The following is a 14,659-nucleotide window of genomic DNA, read 5'->3' as shown; positions in this document are numbered from 1 at the left end:
TTTCCAATTTTATAGTATCCTTGTATCTAAAATAATTATTATTTTCAAAAATTCTATTTTCTATTTCAGGAATATACAATCGATGTTTTCTTTCGACAAAAATGGAAAGATGAACGATTAAAATTTAAAGGTCCTATGAACATCCTTCGACTCAACAATTTAATGGCCAGCAAAATCTGGACTCCAGATACCTTTTTCCACAATGGGAAGAAATCGGTGGCACACAATATGACAATGCCAAATAAGCTTCTCCGAATCCAGGATGATGGGACCCTGCTGTACACAATGAGGTATACGTGTAGATCTGATATGTTGCCTTTGAATACTGAGGAATCTATGTATTAACCAACCAGCCGAGCTAGGTATCAAGAACTAGCAAGTTGAATGCCTTTATAACAGATTATTGAGATAACCAGAATATGTTTTGTGAATGCTTGAATCTTAAAAAGCAAAGGTAAAGTAGTATTTATGAGTTTGAATATCATTTTAGTGTGTTAAAAGTTAAAAATTGCTTTAGCTGTTAAAAATTTATTTATTTTTTTGTCAATTTACTTTTCATACTACATTGGAGTTAAGTTCAATTTTAACAGTATGGTTTAAAATGTTCTTTATACTAGGATGAAGTTTTATTTTTAATATCTCATGAACTATTCCTTCAAAATTTTAAGTCCTTTTTTTAGCAAATTTCACTTACTATTTTGATCCTCCTTAGGAAATAAAAAATACTTTTATAACTTCAGAGATCCCTTGTAACTCCAAGTTCAGATAATACAATCTTAAAATTATCTAAAGAAATATATAGTTGTTGACTCTAGCAACTATTCCATTTTAACTCTTCTCACAAATTAATCTTTTAAAATGTTATGTAGCAAGGAAAACAATTACAAATCTAATAAAATGATGTATAATCTAAAATGTAAAATTTGATAAAGATTTTGTATAAATAAATAACTTTCATCAGCAATATATAGACAGATGTTTATTCCAGGCACTTGATGTATTATTATTTCATGTGAAATGTTAAGTGGTAAATTTCAGTTGTGAAAGTTATTTAAGAAGGGACAATATGCAGTCCTGATCTTTAAAGAAAAAACTTTTTTTTTTAGTTTTCATTACTAAATGACCGTTGTCTAAAATGCAAGCTAGCTATTCATCCTGCTTCTCTTGTTGAATCTTGTAATACAGATATCATATCCTGCTTGGTTTTACACATTAATCAGTCCTGTGAATAAGAAAAAATTGGAAACTGGGGATTTTGGAAAAAATTGCATAGAATTCTACTTAAATACTCTCTTAAAAGTATATGCTGTGCTGTGCTCAGTCATGTCTGACTTTTTGCAACCCCATGGACTATAGCGCCACGCCCCTCCGCTCCTCCAAGCCCCCTGCTGAGGTTCTTCTGTCCACAAAAGTTTCCAGGTAAGAATACCAGAATGGGTTGCCATTTCCTACTCCGGGGGATCTTCCCAACCTAGGGATTGAACTCAACTCGCATCTCCTACATTTCCTGCTTTTACAGGCAGATTCTTTACCACTGAGCCACCTAGGAAGCTCTTAGAAGTATATACATTATAATTAAATTGTTGGTCACATTTGTTTTGGTCATCATAAGAGATTCATCTGTAATTTCAAATTAGTACCTATTTTAACTTTACCTTTGTGCAAAATGGAATAATCGATAATTTTCTTTATAATAAATTTGCTATGATTACTCTTTAATGTGACCTTGAAGATATAAAATATATTTCTTTAACATTTATAATTCAACAATTATGGACTTCTGTCCATTTGATTAACAGTCTAGTCTCAAAAATATATTTCTAAGATGTATATATATATTTATGTATATATATGTATGTATTTACAGATATAAATAAAGACAGATGCATATATATATCCTAGAAATATCTTGCTGAGACTAGCATATATATATAAAATCTATGGGCTTCCTGGGTGGCTCAGATGGTAAAGAATCTGCCTGCAATGCAGGAGATCTGGAGTCTATCTCTGGGTTGGGAAAATCCCCTGTAGGAGGAAATGGTAACCCATTCCAGTATTCTTGTCTGGAGAATTCCATGGACAGAGGAGCCTGGTGGGTTACAGTCCATGGGGTTGCAAAGCATAGGACGCGACTGAGCAACTAACATTTTCACTTTCATATGTATCTATATATAGTATATAATATTTATTTACAATTTATTAATTTTGAAGGGTGCTTCCCCAAGGCATTATTGAATTCTTGTATCAGTTTTGCTGTATGGTTATTGATGGAACATTGGGAGAAAATAGCTTTCTTTTTATGATAGAGATTTTTTTCATTTTTTTCTTTAAGATTTCTGATGTTAATATTGAAGTTAATGGGAAACTAACCTTCAAAAACATGTACATAACTTTTTCTTAACTAACCATAGAGTATGAAATGCTTAAGTAAAATGTATTTTTAATTAGGTTTTGTTACTTGCACTCAGATTTTATTGATGCTAATATCTTCTGAACGATTGCCTAAATGTGAAAGAACAGAAGCATATTTAAATGTGAATTAGCCTAATCGGATGCCATGATGAGGGTCCTACCTCATCATTCATTAATTCTATTGACAACAGTAAGGAGTGATTTATCTTGACTTGCCAATTTACTTAAACAAAGAGTGGAATTTTGACTTTTAGGCTTACAGTTCAAGCTGAATGTCCAATGCACTTGGAGGATTTTCCAATGGATGCCCACTCATGTCCTCTGAAATTTGGCAGCTGTAAGTATGGGGATGGAGGTACATGTTTTGGGTCAATAAAATCAAAGATGGTCAGCATCACAACTTAATTGTGTACTTCCTTCTCATATGATGGGATGCTTAATGCTTTTCTAACAAGATGTAGAAACACAAAATATACTGACTTCCCTCAAGTAATCAATTGGCTAGCCCTCCTGTATTCTCAAATATCATTATATCTTAATTATTATGTTTAATTGTCATTTACCTTACTGCTAGTAAAAAACACCCTATGTTTTTATACATATGAAAAAGTGGGAGCTCCTTGAAGTTCCGGACTATTATCATTTACCTCCTTTTTCAAGTGCAAATGCATTAAAAATGCAACATAAAGTGGGTTTTTTTCCAACTGAGAGTAAAAATGTTAAGGATAGATTCTGTTGTTTAGTGATCAGCCTGACACAAATGGCAGCAGAGAATAGGTGAAAAAAAAGAAAAATGAAGCTGGATGTCTGTAATTATCTTTCTACTTTCTAATAATAGAGGGATTTTTTTTTCTAAAATAAATTTGAAAGAGTCAGTGGAGCAAGATTGCTCCATGTGGGCACTTTCTGTGTACAAAAAGTATTTCAGAAAAGGCACTGTGCATTTGGCTGTTGTTTAGGTCACTGAGGTTGTATCTTATATGTCAACCAGAAGCATTAGCTCTCCCAGAATAATTGAAAAGAGGGGGAAGGTCAAATCATCTCCCTAGGCCCAGAAGGCATTCAGGGCATGTTCAGGATAAATTCATGGACACGGCTAAGCAGCTTCTCTCTTTTGTGAGAGTGTTCCATAGCCTGACCTTTTCAGAAACCGTGCTCTTTCTAGCACCCCATCTTTGTCCATTCCTAGCAGCTTCAGACTTTTCACACTCTTGAACAGAAATGCAGTTCTCTCAGCTGATTAAAAATATGTATGACTAAATAATGTACCTTCTGCTCACAGACTGTATCAAGTGAAGAATAAGGAAGAATGATGGCCAATACGAATGCAAAACCCTCTGAGTATTTTGATGATCATAGTTTTATGGAATGATAAGTTCAATCGTATTTGTTCTGTTCTATATTACAAAAGGTGTCAGTTCCCAATTTTCTTTGAGAATCTCCTCTTTGTATAATTACAAAGCCTTCATTTCCTGTCATGGAAACTATCATTTCAGTACTAGCACTTCTTCGAAAATTATTTAAGATAGTCAGTCATGTTATTCCAAGTAAACATTAAGCTAGAAAACTACATTAGATGCAGCACAGAAAAGTTTATTTGCATTGCATAAATTGTATTAAATAGATAACTGAAAAGCCTTGATACCAAAGTAAGTATTTATTGAAGATGTAGTGATGATCTAAGAAGGAAAGGCATTTTGCAGTGGACAAGTTAGTGCCATTAAGACACTAAACATAAGTGATGTCTCAATTCTGAATATGAAATAGATACACCTGAAAATATTTTAAGTGAAAATTTAAAATGTCTTATAGTGCATCTTCAGACAAATGTAATGTTGTGTGCTTGCGAATATGGTTTTCTGTATCTAGAAGTGTTGCAGGCAACACGTAGAGCTTATTGTTAGGCATTTTTTTGTTGAATTGTACTTACTTAGTTTCCTCTATATTTATTTTCTGACACATAGAGTTAAAAAAAGTTGCATATTATCTTATTTATCCTTGCCAATAGTACATACTTGAGACATAGAGAGTTAATTGTATAGACAGCACTATGGAATATGGACCAACAGGCCAACCCAAAACTTAAAATGTTGGCAAGAAAATTTTTGGCTGAAGGGGTGATGACCTTTCCTTCTAATCATTTACTTCTCACTTGTTTAAAAAAATTTCCTTGACTCCCACAAGTGATGGAATTCCTGGAGTTTTATCATTAATTATCCTCAAATAAAAGAAGCATCTTTTCTACTAACTTACAATTTTGAATTCAGTTTTGTTTTGCTTTTTGCTGTGGCTTCACATCTTTACACAATTCCTTGCTATTTAATTTGATCTAAAACTTCCTGAATGGAAATCTAAAAGTACTCTGGGCATCATCCTAAAATAAATTTTAATTTTTTGGATAAAAATTAATAATTAAAATGATTTTGATATTGTTTTGGTTATCAAATATTAATAATTTGTTAGTATGCCTTTACTCTTTAATTCAGATTAGGACTCAAAATGGGTTATTGATTTAAATTAAGTAAAATTATGTAATGGAACCTAATCTAGACATGCAATTTATAAAGAAATTTGTCTTTTTTTCCTTTTATACTTCACTGAAAAATCACAACTTATAAAAATCACTAAAAAAATCACAGTCTCTGAGTTTATATGTGTGTTTGTGGACCAGAAAATGCCTCAAGTCTGCATTGCATAACTTTCTGTTCTCTCTTTTCTCGCCAGACCCCAAATCTAAAAAACATATTCCTACCTAACAAATGAAATAATTTCTTTTTATAAAAGATATGGGAAGGATCAGTCATTTTAACATATTCTTGAGCTTCCATCCAGATTTACATCTTTCATAATAGTAAATAACAAAATTAAAATGTTATATGTTTCCTGATTAATCTAGCAAGAATGAAGCGAGAGCGTTTTCCTTATGACAGGTGCAAAAAGCATAGCTATCAGTAAGAAAGAGTCCCTCCCATCAGTCTCTTATTAGTTTCTCTAAAATTTCACCATTTTGCAGAGTTTCATTTTCTTTTATTTATGTTTAAAGATAAACATCAAAATTCAAAAGTGGAATTATTATAATTGCTTAAAATAAAACCTTATATGTATTAAGATCTAGAACTGCTGAGTACTCTGAGGTCTTCTGATATAAAGTGGAGCATATGATGTCTTTTCAGTTTATTAAATTATGTGTCATTTGAAATTTTATTGAAGAGAAGGTCAGTATATGTATTCATGAGGAAAACAAAACAAGCCATTTGATAAACTGAGAATGCATTGCTGGTTATACACATTACTAAGATTACTTAATTATATGTAACAACAAAATCATCAATGATTAATTGAAAGTAATTATTAGAAATTTAGATTTTAGAGTAGCTGAATTCATTCATATGCAAACTATAGGAAGATATTTGCTATTAAATATATGTATATACAAACATAATGATATGATATATATATAAATAATATAAATACACATATTTTTAGAATGCTATTTCAGAAAAATATTTTACAAAATGTAATTTACTTGTGGATGTAGGTGTGTACATGTCTTTCACTGATATTAACCTTTACTAGTGACAGTCAGAAAAGCAGACACATTGTAGTATGTCATTGAAAGATCACACAGTGAATAAGACACAACAATAACTTTATTGTAACTAATGCTTAAGTGGGAATGGATTTGTGGTCACAGACTTTGGTTCCAGGTAAGTACCAGGACCACCCCAGAACAATGGTATTAACCTAGAAAATGTATAGGTAGCAGGTAAATGAGCTTTCTAGTGTCTGGAAGACCTAGAGGCAGACAGCTGGAGGCAGGTGGTTCTTTCTCTCCCTCAATTGAAAATGTGACTGTGATGCTGAGTTTTGCTCAGGGACCAGAAGTAACTAATATTTCTAAATATTCCCATGAGCACTAGTGCATAGCAGTTCTTCGGAAGGTCAGTAGGACAGCCAGAATTGTCTGCTTATTCAACTGTGGAGAAACTCTGCCTGTTCCCCCTCAGGACATATAGGCGCAAGGGAAATATCAGGGCCAGAGAAGTGCTGAGACAAGATACGCTGCTTGCTCTCCAGCTTTATAGTCATCTCACTTCTGCTAAGTCCTGTATCTTTGGCCAAATAAATCAGAAAGTTATATCTGGTCTGTACGTGATCTGTCTCCTCCTGCCAATATACAGCTTAATTAGGATGCTATGCAAGTATAGTCCAGTGAGATCTGTGTGCAATAATTAATTTTAAAATAAATATGTTTTAAAGTGTTTTCAATTTATGAAACTATAGTATTCTGAGTTATTTTACATATTCAGCAAAATTCTCATTCTTCTAATGAAATATATTGTATCATGATAGGTAAGTAATTTAATTCTTAACTAGGTGAAGGTTTTGAAGAAAAGTCTACAAAACTAACTACAAAGATAATACTTTAAATACAATATATATCATTATTGTTCTCACATGGAAATAAGTTACCATTATGTCCAGAGAACAATGTCATTTTGGAATACAATTATTATTTCATGAGCAATGGCTGTTTCTAAATTAACTAGTTAAATGGGACTTGGGTATTTGTAACCTGTTTACTGCAATGCCTTCATCTGTTACTTTGGGAATATGGAAGACATTTTAACCATCTCAGAGCCCAGTTATTTTTGCAGATTCTAAAAAGATATTCGATCTTTGTCTATCAAAGTGGTTGCAGTGAAAATATCCTTATGGTCATGGTTGCCTTTCTTGATCTGCTTCACACCCTTCATATTAAAATTTCAAAGACACTTTTTTACACTAAAAATATGATCTTTAAACATCAGTTTTATAGTAAACAATAATTCTATGAAATATACAACCTTTGATGTTATTATTATTGATGATTCTTACTAAAATGCTTAAAAAGATTTTTTTCCCCTAATTTCCTACAGATGCATATACAACCTCAGAGGTTACTTACATTTGGACATACAATGCGTCTGATTCTGTACAGGTTGCTCCTGATGGCTCTAGGTTAAATCAATATGATCTGCTGGGCCAATCAATTGGGAAGGAGACAATTAAATCTAGTACAGGTCAGTAAAAAATGAGTCTAAAGAAAAGCTAATTCCTAAGAAAGTTAATGGGTTAAAGCCATTGGAAATGTATTAGTTTGCTTAAAACCTTTTTCTCTTGAGGTCTAAGAACTAGTAGCATAGATGGTGCTTGGGAGCTTTTTAGAAATTGAGACTCTCATGCCTGACTCCTATTAAGTCTGGATCTGCTTTTTAACAAGATTTTAAGGAGATTCCAAGATGTGCATTAAAGTTTAAAAAAAAACACTGATCTAACTTGTCTTTTGAGACAAGCCAATTTTACCTTTTCAGTGTTACAATTTCCCTCATTTTCTAATTCTTTTTCCCCTATCCTGCATGAGTTATGACTATTCAATGCTTGATTATAAATAATTACTAGTAGCCTCTGTGGGAAAGCTGAAACCTTCCCTAAGAAAACACAGCTGTATGAACTCATGATCTCACATCTGGCAGATGTAAACCCAGAGAGCAGAATGGAAGGTAGCTATGAGGATCAGACAGAACTGACCCCAGTATATTAGAGAAGACATTAAGATTGGTAAATTCAGAATTGGTGATAGGATTAAAATCTGGGCCAAAAGATCAGTCTTGGAGATGTGGCTAGAGATCAGTACCACAAAGAGCCTAAGTAGGGCTAGACTGGAAAATAGTCAAAGCAGAGGCTTGAGGGTGGTACCAAAGAGGATGAGGAGCTGAGCAACTAAGATAATGTATGTTCAGAGAGCACTTATGAATCCTCTGTCCTTTGGTCAGTAAGCATGACCTAGAGAGAAAAATCAAATACCACACTGTATACAAGCCATGCAAATTCCTTGGTCATATGAAAATTTTCATTTATATACTCTTGCTATGCTAAATGGCATTTTAATGTTATATATTTTCCATGCTATATATGGGACAAATTCTTTGCATTTTTAAATCAGGGACTTTTTTTCTCTAATCCCTTCCATTTCCAAAATGTTCAAACTATTGACTACTACAGTTTCTTAAGCTGCTTAAATTTTTCTTCTAGGTGAATATACCGTAATGACAGCTCATTTCCACTTGAAAAGAAAAATTGGATATTTTGTGATTCAGACATATCTGCCTTGCATCATGACTGTCATTCTCTCCCAAGTGTCATTCTGGCTTAACAGAGAATCTGTGCCTGCAAGAACAGTGTTTGGTGAGTGACTAACTACATACTGTGCTGTACAGCACATTTTGTTTCATGGCATACTTTCAAAAGCGTTCTATCTCTTGATCCTCACCCCAATAGTTTGTCATGCACAGAGCAGGGAGTATTTGGCTTTGCCTTATAGATGAGGAAACTGAGGCTCAGGAAAGTAAAATACAGAGTCAGTGTCCCATTCTTGACAAGGAATATAAACAGTTCTCAAATATGAAATACACTATTTTCGTTCTGTTAAATCATTTTGCTTATCAACACTTCATTTCATGTTAATAAAGAAGAATATTCTTAGAGGTTTTAATATGAAGTTCAACAGTACCATATTTCTAAGCTTTTATATTTACTTTATTTGTTAGTTTTTTTTTGGGGGGGAGGGATTAGTTTTTAGATGAACAAAGATGATCTTAGTACCTTAAATGAGAGAATAAGGGAGGAAGGGGAGGAGAAAGAGAAAGAGATCCTTCATTCTCTATCAGTAGTATGTTTGATAACAAAATTAAGTTTCTTGATTTAAAACATGCAGGGGAGTTTGGTTACTGCTTTTCAGATATATGAATTAAGATGAGCACATTTTGTAACAAAGTAGGCCACTTTGTGTATTTGGTCCACTCATTCATTTAGGAAGGCTTTACTGAGAATCTACTGTGGTGGAGAGCACCAGAATAAGCAGGAAAGTTAATGACAACATAAGATGAAAGCATTATGAAAGAGACACATGCAAGCCATTAAAAATATACAGCAAATGGATGTTCCCTAAGAGGGCTGATTAAGTAACTGAGTTAGCATTCAAACTAAGTCTTGAAGGATAAGTAGGAGATTCCCAGATGAATGAAATGGGACAAAAATCCTAGTCAAAAAAGGATAAAGTGTACAATAATATAGCAGGATGAAAGGGCGTAGTGTATTCAGTGACAGTGAGCTGATTCAGTGTCAGTGGATATGCATACAGATAGAAATGTAGTTTGAGGCCTAGATGAGACATCCTTGTAGGCCATGTTATTATAATGTAACTATCTTATAGACTATAGTGTTTTGAGACCATGGACATGTGTAAAGCTCTTAGAACAATGCCTGGCATTTAATACATGCTATCCAACTGTTAGCTATTCTTATTATCAATGCTGAAAAATCAATTTTAGTCTCAATATTAGAAATGAATAATTTAAAAGATAATTTCATTTATAATGATGTCCTAGGCAACATAATTCTCCTAAAAGAAAAGGGGGGAATGAGAGAGTCAGTTCCTAGGCAGGTTGATAGGGAGTCTAGGGGTCCCCAAGGAGAGAGGGGTCTGGAATTCTCAAGGAGGAAGAAAGGACAAACTTTTTTTCTTTCTCCACATTCCTTAGGATTATATAACAATAATGTATCCTGCCTAAGGACAGTCTTTGGATTCAACCTTCTGTTATCTTAAAATGTTAATTATGGGAGTAGACCTGGTCTTTACAAGGATGTATCTTGCCTGAGGACAGTGTTATCTTAAAATGTAAATTATGGGAGTAGGTCTGATGAGGTCTTTACAACCTCCAGATATTCTTTGGATTATATAACTTCATTGTTAACACTAGCAAGTGGGTATTCTTTTTGCCTCCTTCTGATGCCTGTGTCAGAAGCTTTCTCTATCTCCTTTATACTTTAATAAAACTTTATTACACACACACAAAAAAAATAAATAAATAAAATATCTAGAAACAAATGTGACCAAGTAGGTAAACACTTGTCCACTAAGAACTATAAAACTTTGCTGAAATAAATTAAAGAAGACCTAACTAAATGGAAAGATATCTCATGTTTCTTTTTTTGGAAGATAGTACCATTAAGATAGGAATAATCCCCAAAGCAATCTATAGATTTAATACCTAGAAGAAATCCAATGGCTTTTTTGGGCAGAAATGTCAATCTTCAAATTCATGTGAAATTGCAAATGGCTCCAAATAGCCAAAACAGTATCTATAAAGAAAAAAGTTGCTGAACTCTTACTACTCAGCTTCAAAGCCTAGTACAAAGCTACATTAATCAAAACAGTGTGGTAGTGTCATAAGGATGGACATATAGACCGATGGAATAAAACTGAGTCCAGAAACAAACAAACAACTATGGCTAATGAATATTCAGTAGGCGTGCCAAGACCCTTCTGTGTGCAAATAGTATTCTCTTTACCAAATGGTGCTGGGACAGCTGGATGACCACCAGGTGCAAAGGAATGAAGATGGAGTCCTACTTCACTCCTTGACACAACAATTAAACAGGTATAAAGCATTAATGTAAAATGAGAACTGTAAAACTATTAGAAGACAATACAGGGTCTATTAGAAGAAAATGCAGGATAAATCTTTATGAATTTGGATCTAACCATGGATTCTTAGATTTGATAGCAAAAGCATGGGTAACAAAGAAAAACAGATAAATTGAATTTCACTAAGTTGAAAACTTTTGTATCTCAAACATCATCAAAAATGTGAAAAGACAACTTACATTTGGGAGAAAAAATTGAGCTTCATACATCTGATAAGGGTTTAATATCCTGAATAAATAAGGAATTCTTACAACTCAAAAACAAAATGACCAAAACCCTGATTTTAGAAAATGGACAAAAAACTCAAATGGACTTTTTTCTAAACAAAATAAATATACAAATGGCAAACAAACACAAGTAATAATGTACATCATTGTACTTTAAGGAAATGCAAATCAAAGCAACAATAAAATACATTTTATAAAGGCAATGGCACCCCACTCCAGTACTCTTGCCTGGAAAATCCCATGGACGGAGGAGCCTGGTGGGCTACAGTCCATGGGGTCTCGAAGAGTCAGACACAACTGAGCGACTTCACTTTCACTTTTCACTTTCATGCATTGGAGAAGGAAATGGCAACCCACCCCGGTGTTCTTGCCTGGAGAATCCCAGGGATGGAGGAGCCTGGTGGGCTGCCGTCTATGGGGTCGCACAGAGTTGGACACGACTGACGCGACTTAGCAGCAGCAGCAGCATAGCCATAATAATGAGTAAACCAAAAGAAAAAAAGGGACTTAAGTACTTAAATAGAAACTCTCATAAATTGCAGGGGGAGTATATAATGGTATAGCTTCTATGGACAATCGTTTGGCAGTTCCTCAAAAAGTTGAACATAGAATTAACATATGATCCAACAATTTCACCTCTAGGTATTACCTAAGATTAATGAAAGCGTGTTTATACAGAAACTTGTACACAGATGTTTATAGTGATATTATTCCTAATAATCAAAAGATAGAAACAATCCAAATATCCTTTGTAGATGAATGGATAACCAAAATATAGTATATACTTACACTAGAATGTTTTTCACCTATCAGTCAGTCAGTCATTCAGTTCAATTGCTCAGGCATGTCTGACTCTTTGTGATCCCATGGACTGCAGCACACCAGGCCTCCCTGTCTGGCACCAACTCCTGGAGTTTACTCAAACTCATGTCCATTGAGTCGGCGATGCCATCCAACCACCCCATCCTCTGTTATCCCCTTCTCCTCCTGCCTTCAATCTTTCCCAGCATCAGGGTCTTTTCAAATGAGTCAATTCTTTGCATCAGATGGCCAAAGTATTGGAGCTTCAGCTTCAACATCAGTCCTTCCAATGAAGATTCAGGACTGGTTTCCTTTAGGATGGACTGATTGGATCTCCTTGCAGTCCAAGGGACTCTCAAGAGTCTTCTCCAATACCACAGTCCAAAAGCATCAATTCTTTGGCACTCAGCTTTCTTTATAGTCTAACTCTCACATCCATACATGACCACTGGAAAAACCATAGCCTTGACTAGATGGACCTTTGCTGACAAAGTAATGTCTGCTTTTTAATATGCTGTCTGTGTTGGTCATAACATTTCTTCCAAGGAGCAAGCGCCTTTTAATTTCATGGCTGCAATCACAATCTGCAGTGATTTTGAAGCCCCCCCAAAAATAAAGTCGGCCACTGTTTCCATTGTTTCCCCATCTATTTGCCATGAAATGATGGTACCAGATGCCATGATCTTAGTTTTCTGAATGTTGAACTTTAAGCCAACATTTTCACTCTCCTCTTTCACTTTCATCAAGAGGCTGTTTAGTTCTTCTTCAATTTCTGCCATAAGGGTGGTGTCATCTGCATATCTGAGGTTATTGATATTTCTCCTGGCATTCTTAATTCCAGCTTTTGCTTCATCCAGCCCAGTATTTCTCATGATATACTCTGCATATAAGTTGAATAAGCAGGGTGACAATATACAGCCTTACATACTTATTTTCCTATTTGGAACCAATCTGTTGTTTCATATCCAGTTCTAACTATTGCTTCCTGACCTGCATACAGATTTCTTAAGAGTAGCATCAAGTGGGATGGTGCCCTATCTCTTGAAGAATTTTCCGCAGTTTGTTGTGGTCCACACAGTCAAAGGCTTTGGCATAGTCAATAAAGCAGAAATAGATGTTTTTCTGGAACTCTCTTCCTTTATCCATGATCCAATGGATGTTGGCAATTTGATTTCTGGTTCCTCTGCCTTTTCTAAAACCAGCTTGAACATCTGGAAGTTCATGGTTCACGTACTGCTGAAGCCTGGCTTGGAGAATTTTGAGCATTACTTTACTAGCGTGTGAGATGAGTGCAATTGTGTGGTAGTTTCAGCATTCCTTGGCATTGCCTTTTTTGGGGATTGGAATGAAAACTGACCTTTTCCAGTCCTGTGGCCACTGCTGAGTTTTGCAAATTGGCTGGCATATTGAGTGCAGCACTTTCACAGCATCATCTTTCAGGATTGAAATAGCTCAACTGGAATTCCATCACCTCCACTAGCTTTGTTTGTAGTAATGCTTCCCAAGGCCCAGTTGACTTCACATTCTAGGATGTCTGGGTCTAGGTGAGTGATCATACCATCGTGATTATCTGGATCATGAAGATCTTTTTTTTTTTTTTTTTTTGTATACCTCTGTGTATTCTTGCTGCCTCTTCTTAATATCTTCTGCTTCTCTTAGGTCCATACCATTTCTGTCCTTTATTGAGCCCATCTTTGCATGAAATGTTCCCTTGGTATCTCTAATTTTCAACCCCCCCCTGAATTTCTTTGCACTGATCACTGAGGAAGGCTTTCTTATCTCTCCTTGCTCTTATTTAGAACTCTGCATTCAAATGGTATATCTTCCCTTTTCTCCTTTGCTTTTTTCTTCTCTTCTTTGCACAGCTATTTGTAAGGCCTCCTCAGAGAGCCATTTTGCTTTTTGCATTTCTTTTTTAGGGGGATGGTCTTGATCCCTGTCTCCTTTACAGTGTCAAGAACCTCCATGCATAGTTCATCAGGCACCCTGTCTATCAGATCTAGTCCCCTAAATCTATTTCTCACTTCCACTGTATAATAGTAAGGGATTTGATTTAGGTCATATCTGAATGGTTTAGTGGTTTTCCCTATTTTCTTCAATTTAGATCCGAATTTGTCAATAAGGGTTTCATGATCTGAGCCACAGTCAGCTCCAGGTCTTATTTTTGCTGACTGTATAGAGCTTCTTCACCTTTGGCTGGAAAGAATATAATGAATCTGATATCGGTGTTGGCCATCTGGTGATGTCCATGTGTAGAGTCTTCTCTTCTGTTGTTGGAAGAGGGTGTTTGCTATTACCAGTGCATTCTCTTGGCAAAACTCTATTAGTTTTTGCCCTGCTTTATTCTGTACTCCAAGGCCAAATTTGCCTATTATTCCAGGTGTTTCTTGACTTCCTATTTTTGCATTTCAGTCCCCTATCATGAAAAGGACATCTTTTCTGGTGTTAGTTCTAGAAGGTCTTGTAGGTCTTCATTGATCCCTTCAACTTCAGCTTCTTCAGTATTTAGAAAGGATTAAATATTGATAACATGCTACAGCATGAATGAATCTCAAACACATTATGTTAAGTGAAAGAGAGTGGATAAAAAGTGTCACATATTGTATTCTTCCTTTCATATGAATTATCTAGTATAGGTAAACCCAAGAAGCAGTTTTGTAGTTGCCAGTAGGTGGATACCGGGTAAAAT

At 34.8% G+C, this 14,659-nt stretch overlaps 1 protein-coding gene across 2 annotated transcripts in view; it reads left to right on the top strand.

The window, feature by feature from the left end:
• Positions 1–14,659, top strand: part of GABRA2 (gamma-aminobutyric acid type A receptor subunit alpha2) — a 147,841-nt gene that overhangs the window by 77,597 nt on the left and 55,585 nt on the right. For both annotated transcript variants that reach the window (XM_019962686.2, XM_019962687.2), the window contains exons 5-8: positions 70–290; positions 2,667–2,749; positions 7,332–7,475; positions 8,488–8,640. In XM_019962686.2, coding sequence (XP_019818245.1) covers positions 70–290; positions 2,667–2,749; positions 7,332–7,475; positions 8,488–8,640 — 601 coding nt within the window. The remainder of the gene's footprint in view (positions 1–69; positions 291–2,666; positions 2,750–7,331; positions 7,476–8,487; positions 8,641–14,659) is intronic.

The sequence above is a fragment of the Bos indicus genome, chromosome 6, assembly GCF_029378745.1.
Source record: "Bos indicus isolate NIAB-ARS_2022 breed Sahiwal x Tharparkar chromosome 6, NIAB-ARS_B.indTharparkar_mat_pri_1.0, whole genome shotgun sequence".
NCBI classification, from domain to species: Eukaryota; Metazoa; Chordata; class Mammalia; order Artiodactyla; family Bovidae; genus Bos; species Bos indicus.
The sequence above is the reverse complement of the archived record's forward strand: the minus strand, read 5'-3'. Positions and strand labels throughout refer to the sequence as shown.